Genomic DNA, 27,264 nt, shown 5'->3' with positions numbered 1-27,264 from the left:
GTGTGTGTGTGTGTGTGTGTGTGTGTGTGTGTAATGCTATTTTTGTACTCGTTTATTTATACATAAAGAATAGAACAAAAAATATTATATATCGTTATATATATTTTCTTTTTCATTTATGATTTTCACAGTTTGTATGACAGTAAGAAGGTAAATCCAGTTCTAATAGCGACACCTTTGTTCAGCACAGAGGCAGCTTTTGTCTGGCAGAAAGAACTGAGTGTTCATAATACGATGTGACAGTCAAAGTGTGAAACAGACCCTTGGGGGCATCATTGCAATCTTCACCTTCTGCTTCAACATGGCTGCTACGTATTACTCCTTGTGATAGATAATCCATGGCAGATGTGTTGATGGTCCTACTTATGAGACACAATGATCATCTCTCACTCACATCCTGCAAACTCTGCCTTAACCGGTTACACTAATTACCTCCTGCTAATCTTGTTTAAGCAGCCGGGTTTATCCTAAACTCAAGCGATGATATGTCTTTAGCAGATATTTGGGAAGGTGGGTGCACAGCAATTATCTGGAAGGCTGGCGTACGGTTAAAAATAATATGCATATATTGCATAAGTCTGTGCAAAATGAAATCCTGTGCATATTTACATATCATCATGATTGTGCATTTAACAGAATTTACCATCAAAACGAGTTGATGGATTCAGCTAATTTTCAGTTGAAAAATGATGTCATTGCATGATAGCAGAATTACAGGGTACAGTCTTCCATTCCCAGTCATTACCAGTTCACCCTGTTGCCATGACAACCTCCCCCTTGCTGAGTCTTTAAGTTTCCACGGAGGTCTACTCTCAAGATGTAACTGAAGGTGTTTCTCTCACTATAGGGTTGAAGTATGAGCACCTAACCGCCTGCTTAGAGCTCAGCTTGAATTATTACTTCGGAACTTCTTATTGTTGTGAAATATCAAATCATCATTGACTGTATTTATAATGTTTTTTATCAGCAGTGTAAAAAAATGGCTTTACCTCTCAGATCAGACACGAACATTAAAAGCAGCAATTCTGACTCCATTGTTGACCACAACATTTAAAGGCCTCATGACTTTTCCTGCTGTTTGTGATTTACTGAAAAAGGATTACGGATAAGGATTTAAAAAGTATATATATATATTTTTAATCATAATTTCTACCCTATACCCAGGAGTTTAGTTTTAGCAGTTTTAGTAAAAAAAAAAAAAAATTACACTAATGCAAATAGAGTTTTACCATTTTATTAATGTACATGACTTGTCCAGGTCTAAATATCGCACTTTTAAAATTGGGCTTCCTAATATATCCAGGTTTTTCAAGACATTTAAAAGGAAAAACTGAATTCAATTTTTTTTGTTGCTTAATGCATGTATTTTACATTGTTATATATATATATATATATATATATATATATATATATATATATATATATATATATATATTTTTTTTTAAGCAAGCAAAAAGAGTAAATCAGAATACATAGTATCCAAAAAACTGTAGGTGAAAAGTTCATGGATGACCTACTACTTCCACTAAGATTCCGAAGTGCGCATATGTTAGACATTTTACTATCCCATGAGGCCACGGGAGAGGAATTGTGAATGGTGGGTAGCCTATCCACCTTATTTTGCAATGCGGAAGTAATCTATTATCTGTGAATGTGTGAGATTTCAAATTAATTTGGTAAATATCTATAGGTAAATAAAGTAGACTGTTTGTACAAATCAGTGTGTGTATGATTATGATGATAAATTAAAATAATATGATAACAAAATATCAGTTTGCAATATCAGGCAGACTGTTTTTGTGCAGCTAAAATAACAGATGTCACCGGAACCTTTGCTCATTCAAGTAACAAATGGCCGCACCCGCTCTTACATTAATATTAAGGTGTAATTGAGTACCTACCCAGACTGTCAGAAAGCTATTTCGGATGCAGTCAACGTCGTATGGATTTAGAAACACATGAGGATGAGACAACGATAACATTTTTAATTTACGATACTTTTTAGAGCACTCCACTGGATTTGTTCGAGACCGGGAAAGCACTGAAGTTCCAAGCAGAGCGCCCCCATTTGGTCAGTCTAGGAAGTGGCCGTCTCAGTACAGCCATCACCCTCTTACCCCTGCCCGAAGGTAAGGTTATTATTAAATTGGTATATATCATAGGTATATATTTATATGTTCACACTTTTAATTTAGGCTCCGATTCTCACTGTTAACTAACTATTAACTCCGACTTTTGCCTCAATAAACTCCTAATTACTGCTTATTAATAGTTAGTAAGATAGTTGTTAAATTTAGGAATTGGGTAGGATTAAGGGATGTAGAATATGGTCCTGCAGAATAAGGCATTAATATGTGCTTTATACTAATAAACAGCTAATATCCTAGTGATATGCATGCTGATAAGCAACTAGTTAATGAGAATTGGACCTTAAACTAAAGTGTTACCATTCATATTAATGATATTATTATATTATCATACTATAAGATACAGTACTTCAGTGGACTGACTTTTTCAAAATGTTTGCAATCTTTTCTCCAAGATTCTCCGACTTTACAAACTTAGAAAGTTTGGGGGAAATGTAGAAAGTTCTCAAAACATGATCCAATAATGCAATTGTGTGGGAAGAAATACAGACCTTTAGTATAATACATAAGGCCTATACACAGATGGTCAAATCCCCTGCATCACCTCTGTGTTGTGATTGAAAAGCTATAACCCAACCCGGAGCCTTAAGCAGCATGGGGTCTTTAAAAACACCCTCTCTTAATTAGAGAAACCCCCTCCTTCGCTAACCTCCCACCATCATCTCCACCTACTTACTTTCTCTGATACTGACAAGCCATTCATACCAGTGTCTCCTTTATCAGTGTCCATCTGCCTGAATTCCTCAGAGACACATGGAATACTCTTTTTATCCTATGAAAAGGGCACAGGAGAAGAGGCTTTGAATGCTTATTTAATTTATATTAGTCACTGTGCACTGTATTAATATTCTAAACTGATACACTAGCTTGTGTGATTCTGGTCCTCTCAGGTCACAGGCTTTTATCTCGTGCCTGATAACAGATGAGGGTGGACGGGGGCAGATGGGAAGCGGGTCGAGGAATGTGGTTCTTCTCTCTGACAAAGAGCAGGCCAACATCAGTGATTTCGCTTCAGTTTAATTTAACATTATAGGCATCACACTCTGCTGGAAGACGATAAATTACACATACTGTTTATGTTTGAAATATTATAGAATTGTTATTTATGGGTGTTTCTTCAACTATTTGCACGTTACATCTCTTAAAACATTATTCACACTCTTACTTGTTTATTGAATGTCCACTTACAACGTCTATCAGTGAATACATTTATTATAATTATGTAGATAATTCACATGCGTCTTATACTTATATCAAGCTCTTCACTGACAATTTTATCTTCTTAGTAACTTAGTACACACAATTTATAATTAAGTTATAATTTTAAAAATCTCTATTAAGATTGTTTGTAATAGACAAGATGCCATAGTCTATTTCTGTAAAAATGTATATAAATCATTTTGACAATAAATATTGCTAGATATTTAGTTAGATTATAATTACATTATACATATTGCTATGCTGCATTTTCATTGAACATCTGATGAGTGTTAAGGCAATAAAATCTATACAGATACCGTTCAAAAGGGTCAGTTAATTAAAAATAAATAAATCCTTTTATTCAGCAAGGATGCAATAAAATGATCAAAAGTGACAGTAAAAAAAACATTTATAATGTTACAAACGATTTCTATTTCAAATAGATGCTGTTCTTTTTAACTTTTTATTCATAGAAGAATCGTGATAAAATGTATCCCGGTTTTCACAAACATTTTAAGCAGCACAACCGTTTTCAACATTGATAATAATAAATGTTTCTTGAGCACAAATTCAGCATATTAGAATGTGATGCTGAAGACTGGAGTGATGTCTGCTGAAAATTCAGCTTTGCCATCTCAGGAATAAATTACATTTTGAAATTATTAAAATACAAAACAATTGCGATATTACTGTTATTTTACTGTATATTTGATACTGTAATATTGTATATTAAACGCAGCCTTGGTGAGCATAAGATACTTCTTTAAAAAAAAAAACATCAAAAAATCTTACAGATGACAAAGTTTTTGAACATTAGTGTGCATAAAAGTAAAATAGACATAAAAGTGTCTGGGTTTTCATTGACCGCTTTCCAAACTTCACCTGAGTTGTACTTTCAACCTGAAATTTTCGCTAGTACATGTTGTCTGAGAGCAAATAATCTTTGAAATCAACATCCTGTGGGGGTTGTTTGTTTTAGGCAAGACCACTCTGGGTCACGGAGCCATGGACATCAGCATCCAGGGCCCAGGGATCTCAGCTCAGCATTGCTTCATCGAGAACAGGGCTGGAGTCATCACTCTGCACCCCTGTGGAAACCAGTGCAGCATGGACGGACTACCGGTCACCAAACCTGTGCGCCTGTCTCAAGGTAGCTTTTGTTCGTTTACAATAGTTCAATCCTTCAGGACTTCATTCAAATCAAATATGGCTAAGAATTTCAGTCATTACTTGGTGATCCGCATCAGTCATGCCAAAATTCAAGCATGATTCTGAAGTGTAAAATCTATGAAAGGGAAACAATGCACCCAAACCGAAAGAAAGTATGCTCCTCCTCTGAGTCTTTTGTCTGAGGGAACAATTTGACTAGACAGGTTGGGGGGAGGGGTGTGTTTAGTGTAATCTTCATTGTGCGAGCTTCTAGTGTTTCACTATTGTTCAATACGTTTGCTCTGAAATATTTCGTGTAATGATCATAGTAAAAGTCTCATTTAGTGCAGCCCATGTTTTTATAATCTTCTGTGTGTAAAGTCATAAAAGAGCAGGAACCTGTGGAAAGAATGTTAAATGCAGTAAGTGAACAGAAACCCCCTTCTTGCCCCCCACCCCCTGACATGCAGAGATTGGAGGCTCTGACTCAGGGGTGAGCAATTACACCTCCTCCTTCCCATCCCTAATCTGAGAGGGAAATTTGTTGCACCAGTGACGGAGACAGCTGTTCAACTTTACCACCCATCAGTGCGAAAGCGTGCAGGGGTTCTGTGACTTCAAAAGTGCTCGGATACAATACACCACCTCTGGGTTGGCATTCGTTGGACAGGATTATATTTCTGTGGAGATGAATGGTTTATAGTGGAAACCTCCTCACTACGACTGCGTGCACCGGACAGCTATTTGCACTGTTTCAATTTAACGATAAAGAAATCTTATAAAGCATGGGGAATAATTGATGAATACTCCATGAACAAAGGATTTACCACGACCAAGAAAGTCAGTCTCTGCATGCTACAGTTGTAGTATAAAACCATGTGCTTTCCCATTTAAAGGGACAGCTAGCATGTTACCTACAGATGGGACGGGAAGTTGACCGTTTGGATTTAAAAGTAAGTGTATGAAGACCTGATCAATTGGTTTGAGTAGTGAATAATTCAAAATAGATATTTAAAAGCAGCATTGCTGCAGACAAATCTCAGATATAAGCTCTTTATTAGATACGTTGCCTTTACAATGTAGCGTTGCATTATGTTGTTGTATTAACAATACTTTTATTCAACAAGGAAACATTAAATTGATAGCGCTAGTAAAGAAATTTGTAGTGTTACAAAAGATCTATATTTAAAAATGCTGTTCTTTTGAACTTTAGTTTAAGAATTTAAAGATTTCTGAAGGATCATGTGACACTGAAGACTGGAGTAATGATGCAGAAAATTCATCACAAAAATAAATTACATTTTAAAAATATATGAAAATAGTACAATTGGAATAATATACAATATTGCTGTTTTTTTATCAAATACATGCAGTCTTGGTAAGCATAAGGGACTTTTTTTTTTTCAAAATAGATGGATGATAGGAATAAGATAACTATAACTACACGAACATGAATATAATATTATCATAATATGTGAATACACAGGACGCATAACCCACAATAAACCGGTCCAAATCTTGCAGAGAGGTTTTCTCTTCCATGTTGGCCGAGGCATGAGTGTGTGTGTATAGTGTTACACTTCTATTCCTGGTCAATGTGACCCAAGAGTGCTGCTAATCCTGTTTCTATGCAGCCCTTCCTCATTCTCCACACACTGTTTGCTCAGTCTGACTAACCACACATGCTTTTATTTGTCCTGAACGTATACTGGCAACCCTGCTGGAATAGTTGATGGAAAGATAAGGCGATTTCTCCTTATTATTCTGCTTTAAGTACCCTGCTGTCACCATGTTCATATAACCTCCTCTGAACTAAATGTAAAACCATCTGCTCAAGAAATGGCCTCCATCTAAGAGGTTGGTCCATGTCTTGAAAATCTTTTCAAAATGCATTTTCATAGCCCTCACATGAGATTAAACACTTGGTGTTGTGATCATTGTGATTTATCTTATTTATATTTATCTTTGGCACACATAAGCTGTATCATTTATGGATGTGAGCCACATGATTTCTGGTATGTGTGGAATTGGGGTAAGGTTAGAATGAAAAACTGGGTTGCTTTCCAGATGCAATAAAACTTATTGCCATGGCAACCGTTGAGCGTTCCTTTTGGCATTTTTGTCTTGACGTCTTCTGTCTCCAGTTCACATGTCTGTGTGTTGAGTTGGAACGATTTGGGACCCGTGACTCACCATTCTCTGTTCTGCCAGCTTTATTGAGATCTAAACAATAATGCAATAATTTATGCAATGGGTTTGACAGATCCAGCACTTTTATTTTTACTGAAAGTGCATGAGGCAGATCTGTGCTGCTCTGTTATCTGTGGTTTGGATAACAACTGGTGTGAATAACTCCAAACTTTATATGCAGCCCTTTTCATCGCTGTGATATAACAAGTCAAGATAAAGAACTGGGTCTCTGAGTCACTATTCTTTCTTTTAGAAGAAATTCGAACTCTTCCCACCATATTTGTGATTCACTACCGGGTTTGTGCTATACAGTAAGGTCATCTGTTTTTGTATTGATTTCATTTGTTAAAAAATGAAGAGATATGGCATTTTAAACTTATTTAGAAAGTTTGGTACTTTTTATTGACTCTCATGTTCTGTATGATGTCTGAGAGACCCCGAGGGTCTTGCCTAGCTCATAAAACACACTTAACATTGAAGGATAAAGAACTAAATTGTCAACTAAATTGTACTTAAACTCTCTAAAATGTTACATTATTTATATTTGGGGTCTCAGAGATTTATAATAAATTATACAATTATAATAACAATATTAGTACTTAAATATATTATATAAAGATTTTTTTAATTACTTTATATATAATGAATATATTGTAAATAATATATTATAATTTATTTAAATATATATTGTATATTTAAGTATTTTAACTAAAATAAAAAATAAGATGAACAAATAAACAAATAATCTTTATTTTATATAATCACCTTCACTGTTATGTTTTTTTAATTACGTTATATATAATTAATATATTGTAAATAATATATTATAATTTATTTAAATATATATACTGTATATTTAAGTATTTTAACTAAAATAAAAAATAAGATGAACAAATAAACAAATAATCTTTATTTTAAAAAAATCACCTTCACTGCTATGTTTTTTTTAATTACGTTATATATAATTCATATATTGTAAATAATATATTATTATTTATTTAAATATATATACTGTATATTTAAGTATTTTAACTCAAATAAAAATATAAGATGAACAAATAAACAAATAATCTTTATTTTAAAAAATGACCTTCACTGCTATGTTATTAATTTATTACTTGTCAGGTGATTTTGGCATGGTTACACTTGCACTTTCTTTAATGAGCTTGGCTTCTCACAGTGCAGTTATGGCTGTTTAAGAGGAACGGTGGGGAATCAATCTCTCTGATTAATGTTGGGGAGACGGGCTGTGCATGGGGAACAGACACTTTCCTGCTGTGCTTTCCAGATTCACGCGCCTCTCTCCACTCTTTGTCATGCGCCAGTGAGGCCTGTCTTCTTGCAAATGGCCTCATGAATTTGATTACAAAATGGCTCTTAGTCATGCTTTGCTGGGGATGTCATCTATGACAAGGGGAGGTTATTTAGTGGTTTTGCTCTTCAGAGCAGGCTGTTCTGGAAAATGTGTCTTATTTCAACAGAAATTAAAAAATTTGTCTTTGGTATGCTTCATACTTTTTGTGCAATATTTTTCTGTTACCCAAGATGTTGCAGATATATAGTGGTTTTGAAATAGAGGAATTCACTATGATAATGGAACATTAAGTAAATATAAATATAAGTCTTGTCAGTTCACGATTCATTACATTGTTTTTAAGGTTGTGCTTCTTTAAAAGATTTGCATTTTTTAAAATACAGTATATGCTATTTTAAAGGTTCCCAATTTTCTTCTGGAGGTCTCCTACAATAGAGTTATATGCATCCAAGGTAAAAACAAAACAAAAAGCTTTAATTTTCCCATTATATACATTGCACATCATCTCTTTTCTCACTGTGAATTACGGACTCGATAAAGGATTCAGTCTCTCTAAACCCCTCCTCTCCGAGAGCCTGCTCTGCTCTGATTGGTCAGACGGCCATTACAGTGTGTCTGGGAAATGAAACACCCATCGCAGATTCTTAGCTACAACTTCAGTGTTTGAGGGCAGGACAAAGTAGACATTGTTCTCGGGCAGCCAATGAAGACCATAGGCTGACATTATGCTAATTTGTTACAAACCTACGTAGATACGTTACGGAAGTGAGACAGGAATTGCTGACGATTCATTTCGGCAGTTCCGAATCAATTCTTTCTTTCAGGAGACAATAACTTTGTTTGTCATGCACTTTGATATTTAATACTTTGCAGACCTTTTACATTCACAAACAGTTATATTACGCACTAGGTAATATTCAAGAGGAATACAACTTCTCTAAACTGCATGAATGGACCCTCATGCATTGTTTGGTGTGCCTCTCGAGATTCAGATTCATGATTTGAAAAAGTAATCTTTAGACCTCTTTGCAAACCAGTTTTAAGGATTGATCAATTGATCTTTGGCATCACACAAACGCACAAAAATAAATAAATATATGTACTAGTATAAATATAAGCAGCCACTGAAGGGAGATCTCAAAAAAGTGCTGATTCAAAGTAACCGAACTGAACAAAAGGTTCACTGATTCACTGAAGCTTTACTACTGTTCATTTCTTGCACTTTCCAAACACAAATGTAAGGAAAAGGTCTGGATAAATGTATTGGAGTAAAAGACTCAATTTCCTCTTTAAAATACAGTGGAGTAAAATTGAAGTTAAGAAAAAAAAAAATTAGTAAAAGTCAAGTGAATAAAAATGTGTAAAGTAGAACTTTCCAAAAATACTTACAATGAATGTATTTGTAGGCCTACTAAGTTTCTACGCCTCGGTATAAAAATAGGTAAAACGGCCTCATTGAAAGCACCATGATCACACATTCATACCTGCGGCGAGGGGCAGTGCCACAGGGGGCTGAAATCGTTATTCATTACATCTCCTTGACTTCCAAAAATATCTGTGTTAAAAGTATCCATAATGACTGGCAGAGAGAGGCCATCTTTAAACAGCAGGGGAAACACTGTCCGTGTTTAACTTTGGATTTTACCCCTATTGCTTTTTCAAACTCAATGCCCCCTTCAGAACAGAATCATCTGTGATTGGGCGGTTTGTGGGCTTGACGTCTGATGTTTTTTTGAATATTGTAATTGGGCATCATTCAGTAGATGCTGGCAGCACGTCTGAAACGCATGGCGTCCGCAGCGTAGATCGATGGATAGATTCCCTCCTCAGCAGGTGTGATTCTTGGCTCATGTACTTTCCCTTGTGTGCTGTAGTGTTGTAGATTACCCTCCATCGCTGCACTCCATAAATCTACTTTCAGACTCTTCACTTAGCATTGTGGGTAAATCCATCAACCTTTGAGGCACTGTAGTGGCCAATCTGAAAATATATAATGGGTTTTCAGTGATTTTCACTGACACCTAAAGTGTTAAAATGCAGGTTGGTCATTCACTGCAAGCTATTTTCTTCTTCGTGAGACATTGTGTGTGTATCATATTAGCTTATGTAATATTACTGCACTGTTCTCAGTATGGCGGACACCATGGGGATTTCTTACCTCCTGTTTTACTGTTGGTATTAATCTATCAATCATTTCCTGCATGCCAAGACTATATTAAACACAGACCTTTTCACTTTCTGCCACACATAAACAAAGACATTATATTTGATATCCCACTGTTCTCTGCATAATAGGACCTATGTGTTTATGTGAAATGTTGCACTGAAAGAAAGCTTACAATAGTGCTCAACCACTTCCTGGAGCTGTGCTCTTCATAGTGATAAAAGGTAACTGATATACATAAATACAGCTGAACTATGCTCTGTAAGGAAAGTTGCTGCCTTAAATGTTTAAGTACAATCAACTTGGATATTTAAGTCATTTTAACTTAAATTAATAAATTATTTCAATCTTGTATAACTTAATAAAAGTTTAAACTTATTTTGATGAGTTAAAGCAATGTAAAAACATGTTGTCATAACTTGTTGATCATAAAAATGATTTTCAGTGTGCCTGAATAGTAATGATGGTTTACATGGTTAGTACTGTAGATCTTAAGGGCGAATACGTTTTTACAGTCGTGGCCTAATGGTTAGAGTCAGACTAGTAACCCGAAGGTTGCGGATTTGATTCTCAATACCGGCAGGAAACGACTGAGGATCGCTTGAGTAAGGCTCCTAACCCCCAATCGCTCCCAGGGTGCCACAGCAAAAATGGCTGCCTACTGCTCCGGGTGTGCGGTTTGCAGTGATTCTGTGTTCACTCACTGCTCCTAATGTGTGTGCACTAACTTTTCACTTTCTTTTTCTTTTTTTCCTTCTGTGTATTGATTGAATTGCAGTCTGAGCTGTGGTCTGGAGCTCATTTGAGCTCTGCTTGCTGCTGGTTTCCCTCATGGTGGAACAGTGAAGCTCAGCTATGACAATGCATGATGTTTATTTCATTCAATGTTAATTTGGGATATTTTGAGGCCCAGATAGACACACAGATTTTCATTAGTGGAGTCAGATGAAGTAACGAGGTAATACATATGAGAAAATGTATTTAATGTAATATTGTTGTGTTGCGTGATAGATAGATAGATAGATAGATAGATAGATAGATAGATAGATAGATAGATAGATAGATAGATAGATAGATAGAAATACAGATAGATAGATAGAATTACAGATATATACAGTGAGGAAAATAAGTATTTGAACACCCTGCTATTTTGCAAGTTCTCCCACTTAGAAATCATGGAGGGGTCTGAAATTGTCATCGTAGGTGCATGTCCACTGTGAGAGACATAATCTAAAAAAAAAAATCCAGAAATCACAATGTATGATTTTTTAACTATTTATTTGTATGATACAGCTACAAATAAGTATTTGAACACCTGAGAAAATCAATGTTAATATTTGGTACAGTAGCCTTTGTTTGCAATTACAGAGGTCAAACGTTTCCTGTAGTTTTTCACCAGGTTTGCACACACTGCAGGAGGGATTTTGGCCCACTCCTCCACACAGATCTTCTCTAGATCAGTCAGGTTTCTGGGCTGTCGCTGAGAAACACGGAGTTTGAGCTCCCTCCAAAGATTCTCTATTGGGTTTAGGTCTGGAGACTGGCTAGGCCATGCCAGAACCTTGATATGCTTCTTACAGAGCCACTCCTTGGTTATCCTGGCTGTGTGCTTCGGGTCATTGTCATGTTGGAAGACCCAGCCTCGACCCATCTTCAATGCTCTAACTGAGGGAAGGAGGTTGTTCCCCAAAATCTCGCAATACATGGCCCCGGTCATCCTCTCCTTAATACAGTGCAGTCGCCCTGTCCCATGTGCAGAAAAACACCCCAAAGCATGATGCTACCACCCCCATGCTTCACAGTAGGGATGGTGTTCTTGGGATGGTACTCATCATTCTTCTTCCTCCAAACACGTTTAGTGGAATTATGACCAAAAAGTTCTATTTTGGTCTCACCTGACCACATGACTTTCTCCCATGACTCCTCTGGATCATCCAAATGGTCATTGGCAAACTTAAGACGGGCCTTGACATGTGCTGGTTTAAGCAGGGGAACCTTCCGTGCCATGCATGATTTCAAACCATGACGTCTTAGTGTATTACCAACAGTAACCTTGGAAACGGTGGTCCCAGCTCTTTTCAGATCATTGACCAGCTCCTCCCGTGTAGTTCTGGGCTGATTTCTCACCTTTCTTAGGATCATTGAGACCCCACGAGGTGAGATCTTGCATGGAGCCCCAGTCCGAGGGAGATTGACAGTCATGTTTAGCTTCTTCCATTTTCGAATGATTGCTCCAACAGTGGACCTTTTTTCACCAAGCTGCTTGGCAATTCCCCCGTAGCCCTTTCCAGCCTTGTGGAGGTGTACAATTTTGTCTCTAGTGTCTTTGGACAGCTCTTTGGTCTTGGCCATGTTAGTAGTTGGATTCTTACTGATTGTATGGGGTGGACAGGTGTCTTTATGCAGCTAACGACCTCAAACAGGTGCATCTAATTTAGGATAATAAATGGAGTGGAGGTGGACATTTTAAAGGCAGACTAACAGGTCTTTGAGGGTCAGAATTCTAGCTGATAGACAGGTATTCAAATACTTATTTGCAGCTGTATCATACAAATAAATAGTTAAAAAATCATATATTGTGATTTCTGGATTTTTTTTTTTTTTGATTATGTCTCTCACAGTGGACATGCACCTACGATGACAATTTCAGACCCCTCCATGATTTCTAAGTGGGAGAACTTGCAAAATAGCAGGGTGTTCAAATACTTATTTTCCTCACTGTAGATACAGATAAATACAGATAGATAAATACAGATATATAGATACAGATAGATATATTATATTGAAGATAATATTAAGTGTTTTCAATATCAGAATCTAGCCTTTGTTAAACCAACACACCGTAGGCTCTGATTTAGTGGAACACATTATGTGTTTCGGGTATAACTCACTGTAATTTTAGAGTTTTGCAACCTTTTCTCTTACAGCAGTGCAGATGAATTGCTCAAGCTTGTTTGCCATCACAAGCAAATATTTACCACATTATTTAATTAGATGCTGTGCGTCATTTTTAATGGCACATTTGTACAATCACAATTTGAGCACAACGCTTGTAGTGTAAAATAGGAAGGCAGTGGAGCTGGTGTCGGTTTGTTATTTGGTGGCTTGTTAACAATGATTGAGCTGTTCAGAGCGGTTCGTGCCGATGCAGTGGATGCCACGGTTATTGTCTGTAAAAACAATCAAATATGATTTCGACAAAGAACCAAAACATGACATATATGAAACAACATTGGGCTGATGTGGTTTACACCACAGACCTCAATATACTGTTGCTTCAAATAAAACATTTTTTGAACAGGCATGTAATCAAGTCTTTTCATTAAAACACTACACTCTAACTTGTCTGTACTATGTGTTTTGCATATTATGATTTTCTTGTTTATTTTAACCTTGACTTTGAATGTGCAGAGCACGTCAAGACTTGAGCAATCCCTCTTAAAGAGTCTTATGACAACAGCCACCATCAGTTAACAATCCATATTCTTTTATTCACTAACAACATGAAAGAAAACACATCGTTGTGAGAATAAGTACACGATTTACTTTACTTGAGCGGTTCTTAGTTTCATTGTGTGCTCTAAGCTTACTTTGTCCTGTCAGAACCTGAGGGGTAATCAAATGTTCTTCCTGGAACAAAAGGGCATCTGGCACTCCGCATTCATCACACATCTGCTACGGCTGGAAAGGTTTCCATGAGACCTTTACCTGCCTTCAATAAATACGGAAATTGGCCAGAATAGATCAGGCAGGTTTATATTTTTTGCTTTATGTTATTTATTTTATTGTTGTTTTGTTGAGAGATCACCAACTAAGTCATCATATAAATACCGTGTACGTGCTATTTTCTTTATTTTTGCCTTGTATAATGTGTTAAATATGTGTTAACAGTGTTCAGGACTGATAAATAATAAAACAGATAAATGACAGATGCTATTGTATACTATAAAGTAAAGGTAATCTAAAAAACAGAGAGAAATAAGCATTTGCAAATAAATATGGTACAGATATAGTAAAAACTTTAGGACAAGGCTTGATTTGATCTGCCGGAAATACATTTATTTGTTAAAAGTGATCTTTATATGACAGATGGTTGGATAGAAGCGGCTCAAAAATAAGAGGGCTTGGTGACATCAACAAAAAAAGAAAGAAATCATTCATTATAAGACCAGAAACTTGTATTAAGAAACTAAATAGGGTTAATTTAGATCTCATGTTGACTTTAACTTTCTACACTACCAGAGTTTGGCTTGTCTATTTTTCCCCTCACTCAGCAAGCCAGAAGTCTGATCCGACACCAAAGTGTGAGATGTTCCTGCTTGTTCATGTAAAACGATGGCAAATATTCCTTTCCCCCCTCCGTACCTCCCACACTGCGGTATAAAACTGGTCTAAAACTGCCAAGATCATTTGAAATGCTTTCTTCGGGCATATGTTTGATGTAAAGTGTATACACGTTCATTCTCAACTTCATAATAGTTGTTTTGGTTTGTGTGCAGGCTGTATGCTGTGTTTCGGCCAGTCCGCATTCTTCCGCTTCAACCACCCCGAGGAGGCTTTCCGAATGAAAAGCATGATGCCTGAGGGAGGACAGAAAGCCAGTGTGAAAAACTGGGCCCTCACAGGTAACGCAATATCCCACAGGAGAACACAACACACCATGACTCTGGCATGAATTATCTAACGCTTACCTCAAAGCCTGTGTTAAGTAGAACATCATTTGTGTGGAAAAAAACATTCCTTCAGAGCTTAAAAACCTTGTGTGTACTGTCCGGAATAATAATAGAAAAGAGTATGTGAAATCTATGACGTAATTGCATATAAATGTGTTTTACGTATGTATCATGTTTAAAAAAGAACCCAGAGAAAACAAGTGGTGTAAGAATAAGAAATTTGGGTTTACAGGGTGTTGCCACATGGCTGAATGGCAAGGTTTGTTTCAGTAGCACAGGTAGCAGCTTTCAGCTGGGCCCTACTGCATTTCCGTTTCAAACTGTTAGCAATACAAGCCTGCCTCGATCCCGAGTTGCACCATGCAACTTTTATGAGAAACTCATTCCTGTGGGTCTCCTGACAGAGCGCTCTACATCTTCCACTCCCACTCACAGTGCTACACAGCAGCCAATGTTTAAATAGAGCATTTACAATATTTACTGAGTTGTTTTCCTGACTTTTCCTGTTGTGTGGCAGAAAAGGACACGTATAGCATATAAACACTGCTGGTGCAGTGCATTTCCTGAGCTGGTAATAAATTCTCTCCACCATGAAAGAAATTATTTTCCAACATACCCGCTGCATTCCCATTTCCCATTTATTTTTTCTTATTTCCCCATTGTCTATATTATATATAAAACTACATAGCTAAAATATTTTTCAGACTTGCATGTATAAAGCTGTTCATGCGCTTTTGGCATCTGATATTTCTTTATAGACTGATTTATAGAGGAAAAGAACCCCCCTTCACACTTTCTCTGTGCCAGAGCTATTTCCTCTTGCATCTCTTTTCCAGTTCAGACAGCTTTGTTGGCCATGCTCTGCTTATTTAAAGTTGAGGGGTATCTTTTACAATATCTATTTTTATCTTGCCACCCACCCTGCTCTCCAATCCCCTCCTAACTGTTCCCCTCATATTCCCTCAATATCCGGCTGCCTCGTTCTACGTTCTTGATGATATTTCAGTATGACTCAGAGAAGCATGCAATATTTTATTGTTGTGTCTGTCTACATTATCCAACTTCTTCTTTGGCTACTTATTACTTAACATAAATAATAATTATTATATTATATTATATTATATTATATTATATTATATTATATTATATTATATTATATTATATTATATTATATTATATTATATTATAAACTAGTATATACTGCATATCAGCTACCAGTTTGTGTGAGTTTGTGTGAGCATTTTTTATTTAAACCCACAGCCACATCAGTGTCCATTTGAATATAGCTTGAAAATGTGCACTGTCGCTTTAAGAGTGTAGGCCCCGCCCCTGCAGCCAGCAGTCAGTCACATCAGCACCGTGGACAGGGGAGGGAGGGGGACTCAGCGATGGTGTAGCGGCGCCAGGCTCACCAAGCCCGGCTGGAATATCTCATCTGCGGCGTTTTACTCCTGCCTGGGTACCGTGTGACCGGCACAGCTGGTCTAGGTCTACACTCGGAATGCGGGAGCAGTTCTTTTGAATCTGAGCTCGGTTATGGGTTATAAACCAAACGCAACGGCTTAGCGTTTCCACAGGCGTGTTCTCATCTGTAAGTAAGCTACTGATCATTATAGACTAGAGCCTGTATGTGTCAGATCGGCATACGGACGTATAGCATATGTATCATTTTATAGTCGAAGCTGACGTGTTATTTTGTGACATGGAATAATTAATGTATTATCTTCATCTTTGTGTTAGTGTATTCTTAAAACCGTTTCTTGTTAAGTGGGATTTGAATGGAAAATTAAGCCAGAGGCATCGTCAGCTGCTCTGACTTATTTCTAAACCACGATGACTATAAAAAATAATAAATAACACTTGGAAAGGGGTTGATTTGTGCATTATTTGTGAGGAGTTTGAACAGAGAGTGTTTTGTAATCAAGACCAAGAGATTTGTGGGTTAAACGAATTAGCTGGCAAGAGCAAGATTGATCAAGTTTTGGATGTTGTGAAATCTGTTCTGTGACTCACAATCTTATGTAGACTATAAAGCACAAATCTAATAAGTTTGATAAGTGTTACATTTGGGGTGTCAAATCAAAAATTATTATTTTGTTCCGAATTGACAGGGAAAAAATCACTAGTTGGGCATTATTTTAAATATTGATTAGATCAGAGGTTTTTCAAACTTTTGTGATGCCAAGGACCCCCAAATATGACGATTGTTTTAGGGGCCCTTTCCTAAAATATAAAGGATCTCTGTATCTCATCTATACAGGCCCATTTGTAATGTGTGAGAAACATCCTTAGCACGATATTATAAAACATGTTGTCTAAAACTAAACAATTGGCTTTTGTTTTGTAATTCTACTACAGCCGAGCAAATTATTAGAATATTATTTAGAAATATAATTACAAATATATTTACAATAAGTCCCCCCCCCCCCACTATTATACTATGTTATTTGTATAAACCTGAATTTATAGAAAAAAAACATTTTGTTTAATCAAATGTATTTTAATTGAGTTGTCTTTCATAGTAGAAATTGTTCCAATGCAGCTTTACAAAGAACGTTACCATAGTATTACCTTGCAGCCCCCTAGCTCCCCCTTGCAGCACCCTGGGGTTTCCGGGACCACAGTTTGAAAACCCCCAGTTTAGATAATTACCATCTTTAGTTTGTAGGTCTGTCTCATTTTTAGCAGATGAACCATTTGAGATGGTCAGTTGCCTGAGAGATAGATTGAATTACCAGCAGGGCTGTCTGTGATTTAGCTATATGAGCACATATTCATTTGACGTTTATCCTCTCAGACTGGAGCCTGGCAGACTTTTTGGTAGCCACTTTTTCTACTTGAGCATTCGTCTTCTGTGGGATTGGCAGCAGTGTTAAACTTGGAGGTTGTTGAATGGGGCTAATGGATTAAATGCATCTCTGCAGTGCCAAAAGTGCTGCAGGTACTTGCATTAAAAGCTCAGGTGTAGTACTGAGGATAATAATTGGGGTTATGTGAGGAGAAGAAGCCAAATGCATCCACTTACTCTTAAGTGCCTTTCTCGTTTTCTGTACTCGGATTGGCTCATCTGGCTAGTGATGGGAATTCATTTTGAGAATCGATTATTTTGAACCGGTTGTTTCAGTAAACAAGTTCAGCATTTTATTTACATAATGTAATGATGTCATTTAGACACAAAATATTAAATGCTCCAAAACTGTTCAGTTTGTTGCATGATTCAGCAAATAAAAAACTAAATATTATTTGTTAGTGCAATAAACAATACTAATATTCATTTACATTTATTGGCTGAAGCTTCTGTATCTCATTCATTAACAGTCATTAACATATTTCTAGTATGTTTTTTTGTAACATTTCTGCTATTACACTAATGTAACTTCCTTTTTGATCCGTCAGTCAAATCCTTAAATACTGTTCAAGTGCTCACCTAGTGCTCATTATCAGCTCACCTAATAGTTTGAAAGAGACTATTCTCGATTAAATTATTTGGTGATTTGTCAACAAATCAATTATCAATCTACACCTGAACTGTTCTAAAAGATATGCCTTTTGATTTTTGTGTATGGCAAATGCTTATAATTGTTATCTTTTCCTTCAGATTCTGAGAACTTGGTCAATGGGAACCAGCCGTCAGGAGCGCCAAAATCTCACTTGGTCTCCAACGAGAGAGTGCGCCCTGAGCACAGTGCCATTGTCAGTTCCATTGAGAAGGACCTACAGGATATTATGGACTCATTAGTCATGGATGACCCTCAGCCCTCTTCCTCTGAGTCAAAGAAGCCCTCTGGTCATCCTATCTCCCAGTCTCCCCTGTCCCCCATGTTAAATGGAGGGGGCCGCTTCCTTCTCTCACCCCCAACGAGCCCTGGTGCTATGTCTGTGGGCTCCAGTTACGAGAATAACTCCCCTCCTTTCTCTCCACTCTCGTCCCCATCGGCCGCCAGCAGTGGCAGCTACACCAGTCCCTCGCCGAGTGGTTGTCAGGACCAGTTTCACACGCTTCCTCCTGTGCCAGTGAGGTCTTCTAGTTACAATTACACCAGCCAGCCACCCATACCTCAGCCACGGACCATACTGCCCAGCTATTCCGGTGGCAGCAGTGGGCCAAAGGTGCCTGAGAGTCCCAGACTCCAGCGAAAGGCTCTTTTAGAAGCACCGCCAAGCCCAAAGCCAAGTCGTAGGGGGTTGAACCAAGACAGCTTGGTGGCTAAATCCCCAGACAGCCCCATACAGACTCACATTCTGCCCTTAGTCTCCATCTCTACTGCTCTGTCTGATGCCCCATCTGTCAGTCGGGTACCAGTTCCAGGTAGTCCCAGATTCACCCCCAAATTCTCCACCACATCCCCATCCTCCTCACCCTCTAGTCCCAGATCCAAAACTGCCATTGTTCTCCAGGATCGCCCCTCAAGTCCTTTCAGGGAACAGCCTCAGCCAGACCGCTCCTTGACGTCCAGCCCCTCTCACCAACTCTCCCCACCCTCGCGATCTTTCCAGCCCCCCTTAGACCCCATTGTCCACATCATTCAGGGTGGACCTCCACACCCACATCCTCGCACACTACAGCCTCCAGAAAGTCCGCGGCTGGCCCGCAGGAACCTTGAAGGGAGCAGCATGAGGGAACTTCCCCCTCTCAGCCCCTCTATAGCCCGCAGGGGGGTTCCTGTGCTCCCAGGAGCTCTACCAGGAACCCTGCGAACTCCAGAGATTCCATGCCCAAGAATTGTGCCAGAGAGTCCCAGACTCCGACGGAAAGCAGGGTCTCCTACGGAGGAGCCGTTCAGTCCTCGTGGTGTGCGTGCTCGTAGTCCTTCACCCACCTCCGGACTGATGGGGGAAGGCAGTGGACGGAAGGGCAGTTTTGGGAACTCGCTGTCTTCGGCCTTCAGCCTGGGTTCTCTACCTGGGTCATCGCCCCGATCCAGTCCCAGAAGCCACCGGAAGATGTCAGCAGGCCACAGGGACCTCCGGATGCCTCACCCAGGCATGAGGGAGCGCAAAAACAGCATTACGGAGATCAGTGACAACGAAGATGATCTTCTGGAGTACCACCGACGCCAAAGAGAAGAGCGACTCAGAGAGCAGGAAATGGAGAGGCTGGTAAGTGAGATGCACACTTAAAAATGCATGCATTTATATAACAAAATATAAAACCAAGTGAGATTTATGAGAAATCTGACTTCACATATCCACTAAAATGTCCTTGAGACCGAAGTAAAGTGCAGTTAGCTCTGAGGAAATGTCTAGAGTCATTTGTTTGCAGATGCCCACTTGAAAGCCACATCATAGTATAAAGAATCTGTCTAAGAAATATTCCCCGTCTCTGTTTGTACATGTCATGTACGGTGCTGCCTCTACATGCCTTCGGATGATATGTAAATTGCAAGTTTCTGCAGTTAATATTTTCCAGAAGAGCTCCTCAGTGTACACTGATGGATGAATCTAATCTTAACACACCTAGCAAGCATTAGCATTTGTGCTTTTGGTGAGAATGCAGGACATTTGGAGGAAATGCTACTACACGTCTCTGGCAGAACTGACACACTGACTAATCCGCTGTCATGCTGAGGCAGAGGGCTCTGATTTTACCATGGCAACCCCATTGTTTGTTGTCTCTTTTATTGAGAGGTGGGAGGGAACAGTAGACATCTTGGTCCGGTTTGCAGCCCAGAATGAAGCCGCTGAGACAAAGGCCCCTGTGAAGTTTTATGTGTTTGTGTCTGAAATGTCTCTTGTCTGTTTCTCTTGTAATTACCCATTGTGGCTGTTTATTTCTCTCAGAAAAGGAGGTGATCTAATTGAGCATACAAAGTTATACTTCAGTACTCACAACAGAGAGTATCTAGTATGTTATTTGCTAAGCTTGTGCAGTTCTAGTAGATGCACTTAGTATGTTTATTTGGCTTTTTTGCCGATTAAATGTGCTGGAATAAATGTAGAAAGAATGAGCTAAAACAAATGAGCTCAACATGCCAATGACCTCATCCCCACAAATGTGCTTACTCCAGAAAGGTTCAGTACAAAATAAGTCAAACAAAAAATGACCTTTGATCAGACCTTGTTCTGAAATATTTGCAAATTGTTAAGTGTATATAGCAAAGAATGTTTGCTTGGTGAAGTAAGATCTGGCTTTCTATTGATTTTTTTTTTTTAGTAACTGTATGACTGTCAGCCATTACATCACTCATTATCAGAACCATCTGTCTTGTGAATTGACTTTCACATAGATATTTTGACATGATCTGGTGGCTTCTGTGGTCCATTAACAAACAGCCCTCATCTGTTTAGGCAGTTATGTATCTATACACCAGTTTGCATATCAATAAAAAACATCAGAGTGTGATGCATCTGACGTGCGAATCAGCCACGTTGAGCTCATTTGACTGCCCGGTGGCTCTTGTCGAGAAGGAGCGGGAGATTACCTAGCATGACAAGCAGAAATGTGCTCCAGGGAGTGTTGCATTGGGCTTTGATTTTTGGGTTTTGACAGCTGACTGTCATACAGAAGAGAGGCCAGGACTGTGGCAAAACATCACGTAGCATGGCACGGCACAGAAAGCATGTTCACTGCAGGAATCAGGAAGGAGACAGTGATGTTGACCGCAGTCTGCTGACTAAATCTTTAGCCTCCATGAGCAAAGGTGGCAGATTTCAAATCGCATACTTCCAAGGGGTCCCACAACTAGCTAAGCAATGAATTTGAATGCAAACGGATTGGTTTTTAGTATTAGGGGTGTACAGTTAGCTATTTACTAGAACATTTTTGAGTAATGCACCTTAATGAATTTTTGCTGAATTTTTATTTATTTTTACTGAAACACCGAAATTGAAGTTTTAATTTAGCTCAAAAACTTTTTTTTTTTGCTGTTTTTGCTGTTTTTGCTGAAAATGGTTGGCAAAATTTCAGTGCAACACTAATTTTGAGAAACTAGTCACTGGATTTTGTTGCATAAAATCTTTGAACAATACTCAGTTCAAAATTACAATTATCTGCGTATTACGCTTTATTATTAGTTATCACAAAGTCAGATGCAACTAAACAGCAAGAATAGGGTTTTCTTAAAGACTTATTGTCAGTAGGCCTTTAGGTTCAGTATAAATATGCTGTTAATGAGCTCTATGAAGGACACCACTTAGCAAACTAAGAGCATCTAAATTATTTGTTTTTTCCAAGGAAAATAAATCATGAGTATGTCTCAAAACTAAACAGTGTTTGTAAGTATGTAAGAGTATAATTTTTCTTCATTTTTTTGCATGTACAGCTGAGTGAATGTGAGCCAGTTCGGTGTGCAGTGCATAATTTATCATCCCTAAACTGCCACAAGGCTCCAGAGGCACACATGGTTACCTTAGATACAGCCTTGGCACACACACACTTGGCATATGGCGTCAGTCACTAGAAGACTTTTCTGTCAGTCAGCTCGAGTGCCATACTGATGCCAGCCCTGCTAAAGATGAGCTCGTTTTTTTGAGAGCTCCCACAATGACATCACATTTCCATTACTCTATAAAACTGACATTTGCTGCACAGTGAAAGCAGAAGTGTCAGTGAGGATGCATACTGTATTAGAGAGAAGTTTATTTACTTAAACACCGATGGATTTTTTAAGGGGACATATCAAATTGATTAATCACGATTAATCGCATCTAACAAGTTTGTTCACATAAAATGTAAACAAACTTGTTAGATGCGATTAATCACGATTAATCAATTTGACAGCACTAAATATATTGTATTGTATTATATTATTTAATTTTATAATAGATATAAAATAATAAATATAATATAATGAAAAAACCTCTTTCATGATATGTCATAATAAACCTCTTTCATGACTGGAGAAAAGTCAATCAACCTGAATTCACCCTATATATATACATACATATATATATGTATATATATATATATATATATATATATATATATATATATATATATATATACACATATATATATACACATATATATATACACATATATATAAAATGTTTGTTAAATATATGTCTGTGTGTTTCTCTGTGTTTATACACACACACACACACATATGTATATATATATATATATATATATATATATATATATATATATACTGTATATACACACATTTATTATCAAAACACAAACTTTTATATTAGATGTGATTAACCGATTTGACAGCACTACTTACGGTATATTATCAGGAGAATTTATTAGGATTTCTATTTGTGCTATCCTTGCTGACATATTTTAATTACACACACAAAAAAATACATTATGATATAACTCCTTTAAATGAACTGGAATGGTTGTAGGTTTATGAGGGATGATGACAGATTGATTGTAAGCTGTTCTACTATGAAGACATAACCACCTCCACACTGTTTTCAGGGCAGACACGGGTCATCTGCACAGGAGACACAAGGGGGTCTGTATGTCAAGCATCTGTCCCACTGCTCTCATGGATTAGCACACTAATTATATCAACTTTCACTGGCCACAATATGCAAAAACATCAGTGTTTGTAGCTGATAGACAGGGAAGAAGAGACGAGAAGTATCTATTGTGATGCGTAAACCCGGCATGCAACTGCATTATGACCCAGTAAAGTGCAATTAGAATCTTTTCGATGAAGATAAAAGTAGTATCCTCTGACACAGCAAGACGCATATGAGCTCCCTTTGGAGCATTTTGTAGATGGTTTAATGTGTTTGCTTCCTGTGCTCTTGCAGTTCAGTGTATCTGCTCTGGGACGGACGAGAGAGAGAGAGAGAGAGAGAATTTGGGTAAAAGAGACAGTTAACTGACTTTCTGTGGTGCTGATTATCTGGGTCAGTGGCAGTCTTTACTCATTCTGACCCGGCTCTTGTAATTAAGACAGTGAAGAACAACACTGAGTGCTCTTAGCAACAGCACATTTTGTTATATAAAGCAATGTTTAAGGTTTCCCAGAAGGATCTGTTCGACATCTGTGCAGGTGACCATGAAATCCTAAAAGACACAGCCATTGATTCTAGAGTTTGATGCTTTCATGAAGGGTTTTGTTTTGGTTAGATGTTTTTATCCTATACTGTCCACCACCTTTAGTGCTTGTGTTCCCATGATTTAGATTAATAAAGACTTGTGACTTTATTAGTGGTGCAAGTATCACTATGACTGTTGCTCTCTGCTTATGAACAAACTCCAAATCCCAAGTATTAAACATCATTGCATAGATCGTCCCACTTGTTTTGTGAAACCTCAAATAGTACAATTCGTGGAACACACTAACGATTTGTGGAGGAAAAAAAATAAAGTCTCCATATCTACAGCCCAAAATATCATAGATATCATAAAGCCAACATTCTACTTCCAAGAACACTCTAGCAACCACTTAACAACACTCTATACAGCAACTGCTCTGGAAACGCTAAAACTATTCAGAACACCTTAGCAACTACTTAGCAATACTCTAGCAACTCACCAGGACACACTAACACCGTGTCTACACCGAATGTAACAGCTTGAGGCTGTCTACACTAAACACGACAAAGCGACCATTAAATCCAATTGTTCTTCATGTCAGAAGTTGCGTGAGTGCTTGAAGTATGTCAGAAATAGAACGGGGCATCAATTTGTTGTCGCATCACACCGCACCGCATCCAGTGTAGGCCGCATCACTGACAGCATTGTCGCACCGTTCGCGTCTGGTGTAGACACGGTGTAAAACTACTCAGAACACCTTAGTAACACCCTAGAAACAACTAATAAGACTGTAGAAACTTTTTGGCCACACCCTAGCAATCACCCCAAACAACCTAGCAATCACTTAACTACAGCAGTCATCCAGAACATGCTGAAACAAGAAATGCAAACAGTCAAGTAGTTTTTATTTGTAAAAACTGTAAATTCAGAAATGATGCAGATTAAACTTTGTAGATCATTTCGTACATACTTCCCCATGCAATATTACTGTAAATCTTTTTCATTTTTACAAAAGTCCCTGCGTAACATCACACGATTATAGTTTATATAAAGAAGTTTCTTCTAATTTTATGTGAACAGTGATGTATTTTAATAATATTTAGTATTTATTGCATTATTTTATTGTTATGTGTTACCCCCTGGTGTTTCGTCCTTGTGTGTATGACCCTGTGCACCATGAGTATTGGCCATGACGGGATTTTTTTTTTTTATGTCACACATATAATGTAAATGTGTGATAAAATTCAAATTATTCTTGGCCCCTTGTGCAGAGACCCTCCTCTCCCTCCACAACGGTGTTTTAGATAAGAGCTGGCAGTGAACTATAACTGTTCAAAAGCGTGCCAGGGGATTCACACGAGAGACGGTTAGTTCTGTCCTCTGCTGCATCTCAATGATCTAAGCTTGGCCATGAAGCGACTAGAGGTGGGAATCTTTTATAGCTACAGATTTTCTTTTTTCTCACTGTGTGACTACTTGGTACTTTTTAAATCAAAGTATTTGTAATGATCCATAATGAATTTACTTCTAATATATTTTATTAATTAAACTAATGTAAGTGATTTGCCAATAAATGTTGCGATAGAGTTTGTAATTCGCTTTGCCTTTTCCGAGTTGGGTGGAAGCTTTTAAAGTTGTCCTGGTTTCCACGTCAGTGCTGTTTGATCTGACGTGTGGTTTACATTTTTTTTACAGTCTATGGGTTTCTAACAGAATTCTGCGCCAAATTTGAATGCTTCCAATTAGATCTCGCTGAGATGTTATTGATTCTGCGGTGAATTCAAACGCGTTCTCACTGGATTTCCCAGCGCTGCAATAACAGTGTCGCGTAATTGAGATCGGCCCTGAGCTCGCGCCATTTCACGTTCATGTTCTGAGCTCGCGCTCAACGTTCCGCGCAGCGCAGCTCAAACGAATAGCGCGGTTTCGTTTCACTTTCGTTTCGTTTGCCGATTGATGTTTCTCGTATGTAACAGAAGTTGCAGCTCTTATTAATTGGACAACGTGGTGGTCACACCAGTGCGACCTCTTGTCACCCGGTCGCAGTCTGGAGCCCTACTTGCATACAGTGTGCATAAAATGCCACAGACTGTGGCATTACATCATCAATTAACATTTAGAGAATCGATTTTTGACATTTGTGATTCGATTCAGAATCGTCCATATCCGCATCACGATGCATCTAAGAATCGATTCCCCCCCCACCCATAGAAGCGTCACAGGGAGTCAAACCGATAAACCGGATGAGGCCATTGGCCACAGGCTGATATCCTCACCTTTTAATGCATTTGTACACATAACAGTCAAGGTCTAATATAAACCACTATTTATGGCTTGTTCTTTTGCCAGGTATCTAAAGGCCCTTAGAGAGTGTCCTGTTTTCACAGAGGAAATTGCATCCCTCATGTGAATTATATGCCATATTCTGTACAATAGTAGAGTAAAATACTCAAGTTTATCTTAGCCTATTAGAGCACAAATAGACCTTTCAGTCTACTTTCAGAAACACAAGCGAGAGTACATAATGACAGAACTTTCATCTTTGGATGAGCTGTTCCTTCAAGACTACAATTTTAAATAAAAAATACTACGTTTTTATGGTTTATCTCAGGCCTGATGAAGAAAAAGCAGACTGGTTGCTCATGCGTAGCTGTTTGTTTAGTCTAGGAATAGAGCTTTTAACAGCTTCTGTCAGATCTGATAACCAAGTTCACGGTGGTGTTTACTCTCTTTGAGGCTATATGACATTTCCTCACAACCTTATTTAGTTTCTCTTTGGAGTTATCAATGAGCTAAGGACTAATGTAAAAACTCTCCATTGCATTTTTGGACTCTGGATGCTTCATTTCGAGGGTGAAGCAAGGTCCCCATGTTTCACAGCTGCATACGTCTAGACTTTTTTTTTATATTCCAAAAATGTAGGCTGTTTTCCTCAAACTCTGTGTGAAATTAGAGGTTCCCATCATGCTGAAGTGCAGCATGAACAGATACATCTGATCCTGTCGACGTGTTTTTTTCCAAACATATTAAATAAGAGAGCTGTTGTTTATGCTGTTTGAAATATCACATATTTCAGTAACAGAAATGGCGTCCCAGGATGTTTACTGGAGGCCTTAATGTTACTGTGCTTGGTTTAGTCTGTAGTCTGTGTTTGAAAATATTGGGTTTTCTGCAGGCAAGCTTTGAAAAGAAGGAAGAGAAAGACTTCTTTAAAGGAGAAATACAAATTTTGTTGATGTAAAAAAAAAAAAACATGCCAGGTTAAAGTTGTCATGAAATGAAAGTTCACCCTATGTACAGTATTTGCTAAATGCATGCTATAGATCTTATTGTGATGTGAACAGTTAATCTGTGCATATTATTATTATTATTGTGCATGAATTTTATTTAATGGAAAATGTGCATTGTGCAAGTAGCCATGTGCTGGGAGATCACAATATCACGCTTTAAAATCTCTTGGATGTTTGTTTTGGATGCCCAGAACG

The 27,264-nt window shown here is 38.0% G+C and overlaps 1 protein-coding gene across 24 annotated transcripts in view; it reads left to right on the top strand.

The window, feature by feature from the left end:
• Positions 1 to 27,264, top strand: part of phldb1b (pleckstrin homology-like domain, family B, member 1b) — a gene marked incomplete at its 5' end in the record, with an annotated part of 77,618 nt that overhangs the window by 15,723 nt on the left and 34,631 nt on the right. For 21 of the 24 annotated variants that reach the window (XM_084125450.1, XM_084125455.1, XM_084125464.1 and 18 more), the window contains 4 exons: positions 2,006 to 2,129; positions 4,327 to 4,497; positions 14,665 to 14,790; positions 18,437 to 19,938. In XM_084125450.1, the coding sequence (XP_083981576.1) occupies positions 2,006 to 2,129; positions 4,327 to 4,497; positions 14,665 to 14,790; positions 18,437 to 19,938 (1,923 nt within the window). Of the gene's footprint in view, positions 1 to 2,005; positions 2,130 to 4,326; positions 4,498 to 5,028; positions 5,450 to 14,664; positions 14,791 to 16,182; positions 16,430 to 18,436; positions 19,939 to 27,264 lie in introns of those variants that run through there. The other 3 variants (XM_084125451.1, XM_084125461.1, XM_084125459.1) reach the window with 3 other exon arrangements.

The sequence above is a fragment of the Abramis brama genome, assembly GCF_963993115.1.
Source record: "Abramis brama genome assembly, chromosome: 10".
Taxonomy (NCBI): domain Eukaryota; kingdom Metazoa; phylum Chordata; class Actinopteri; order Cypriniformes; family Leuciscidae; genus Abramis; species Abramis brama.
The sequence above is the reverse complement of the archived record's forward strand: the minus strand, read 5'-3'. Positions and strand labels throughout refer to the sequence as shown.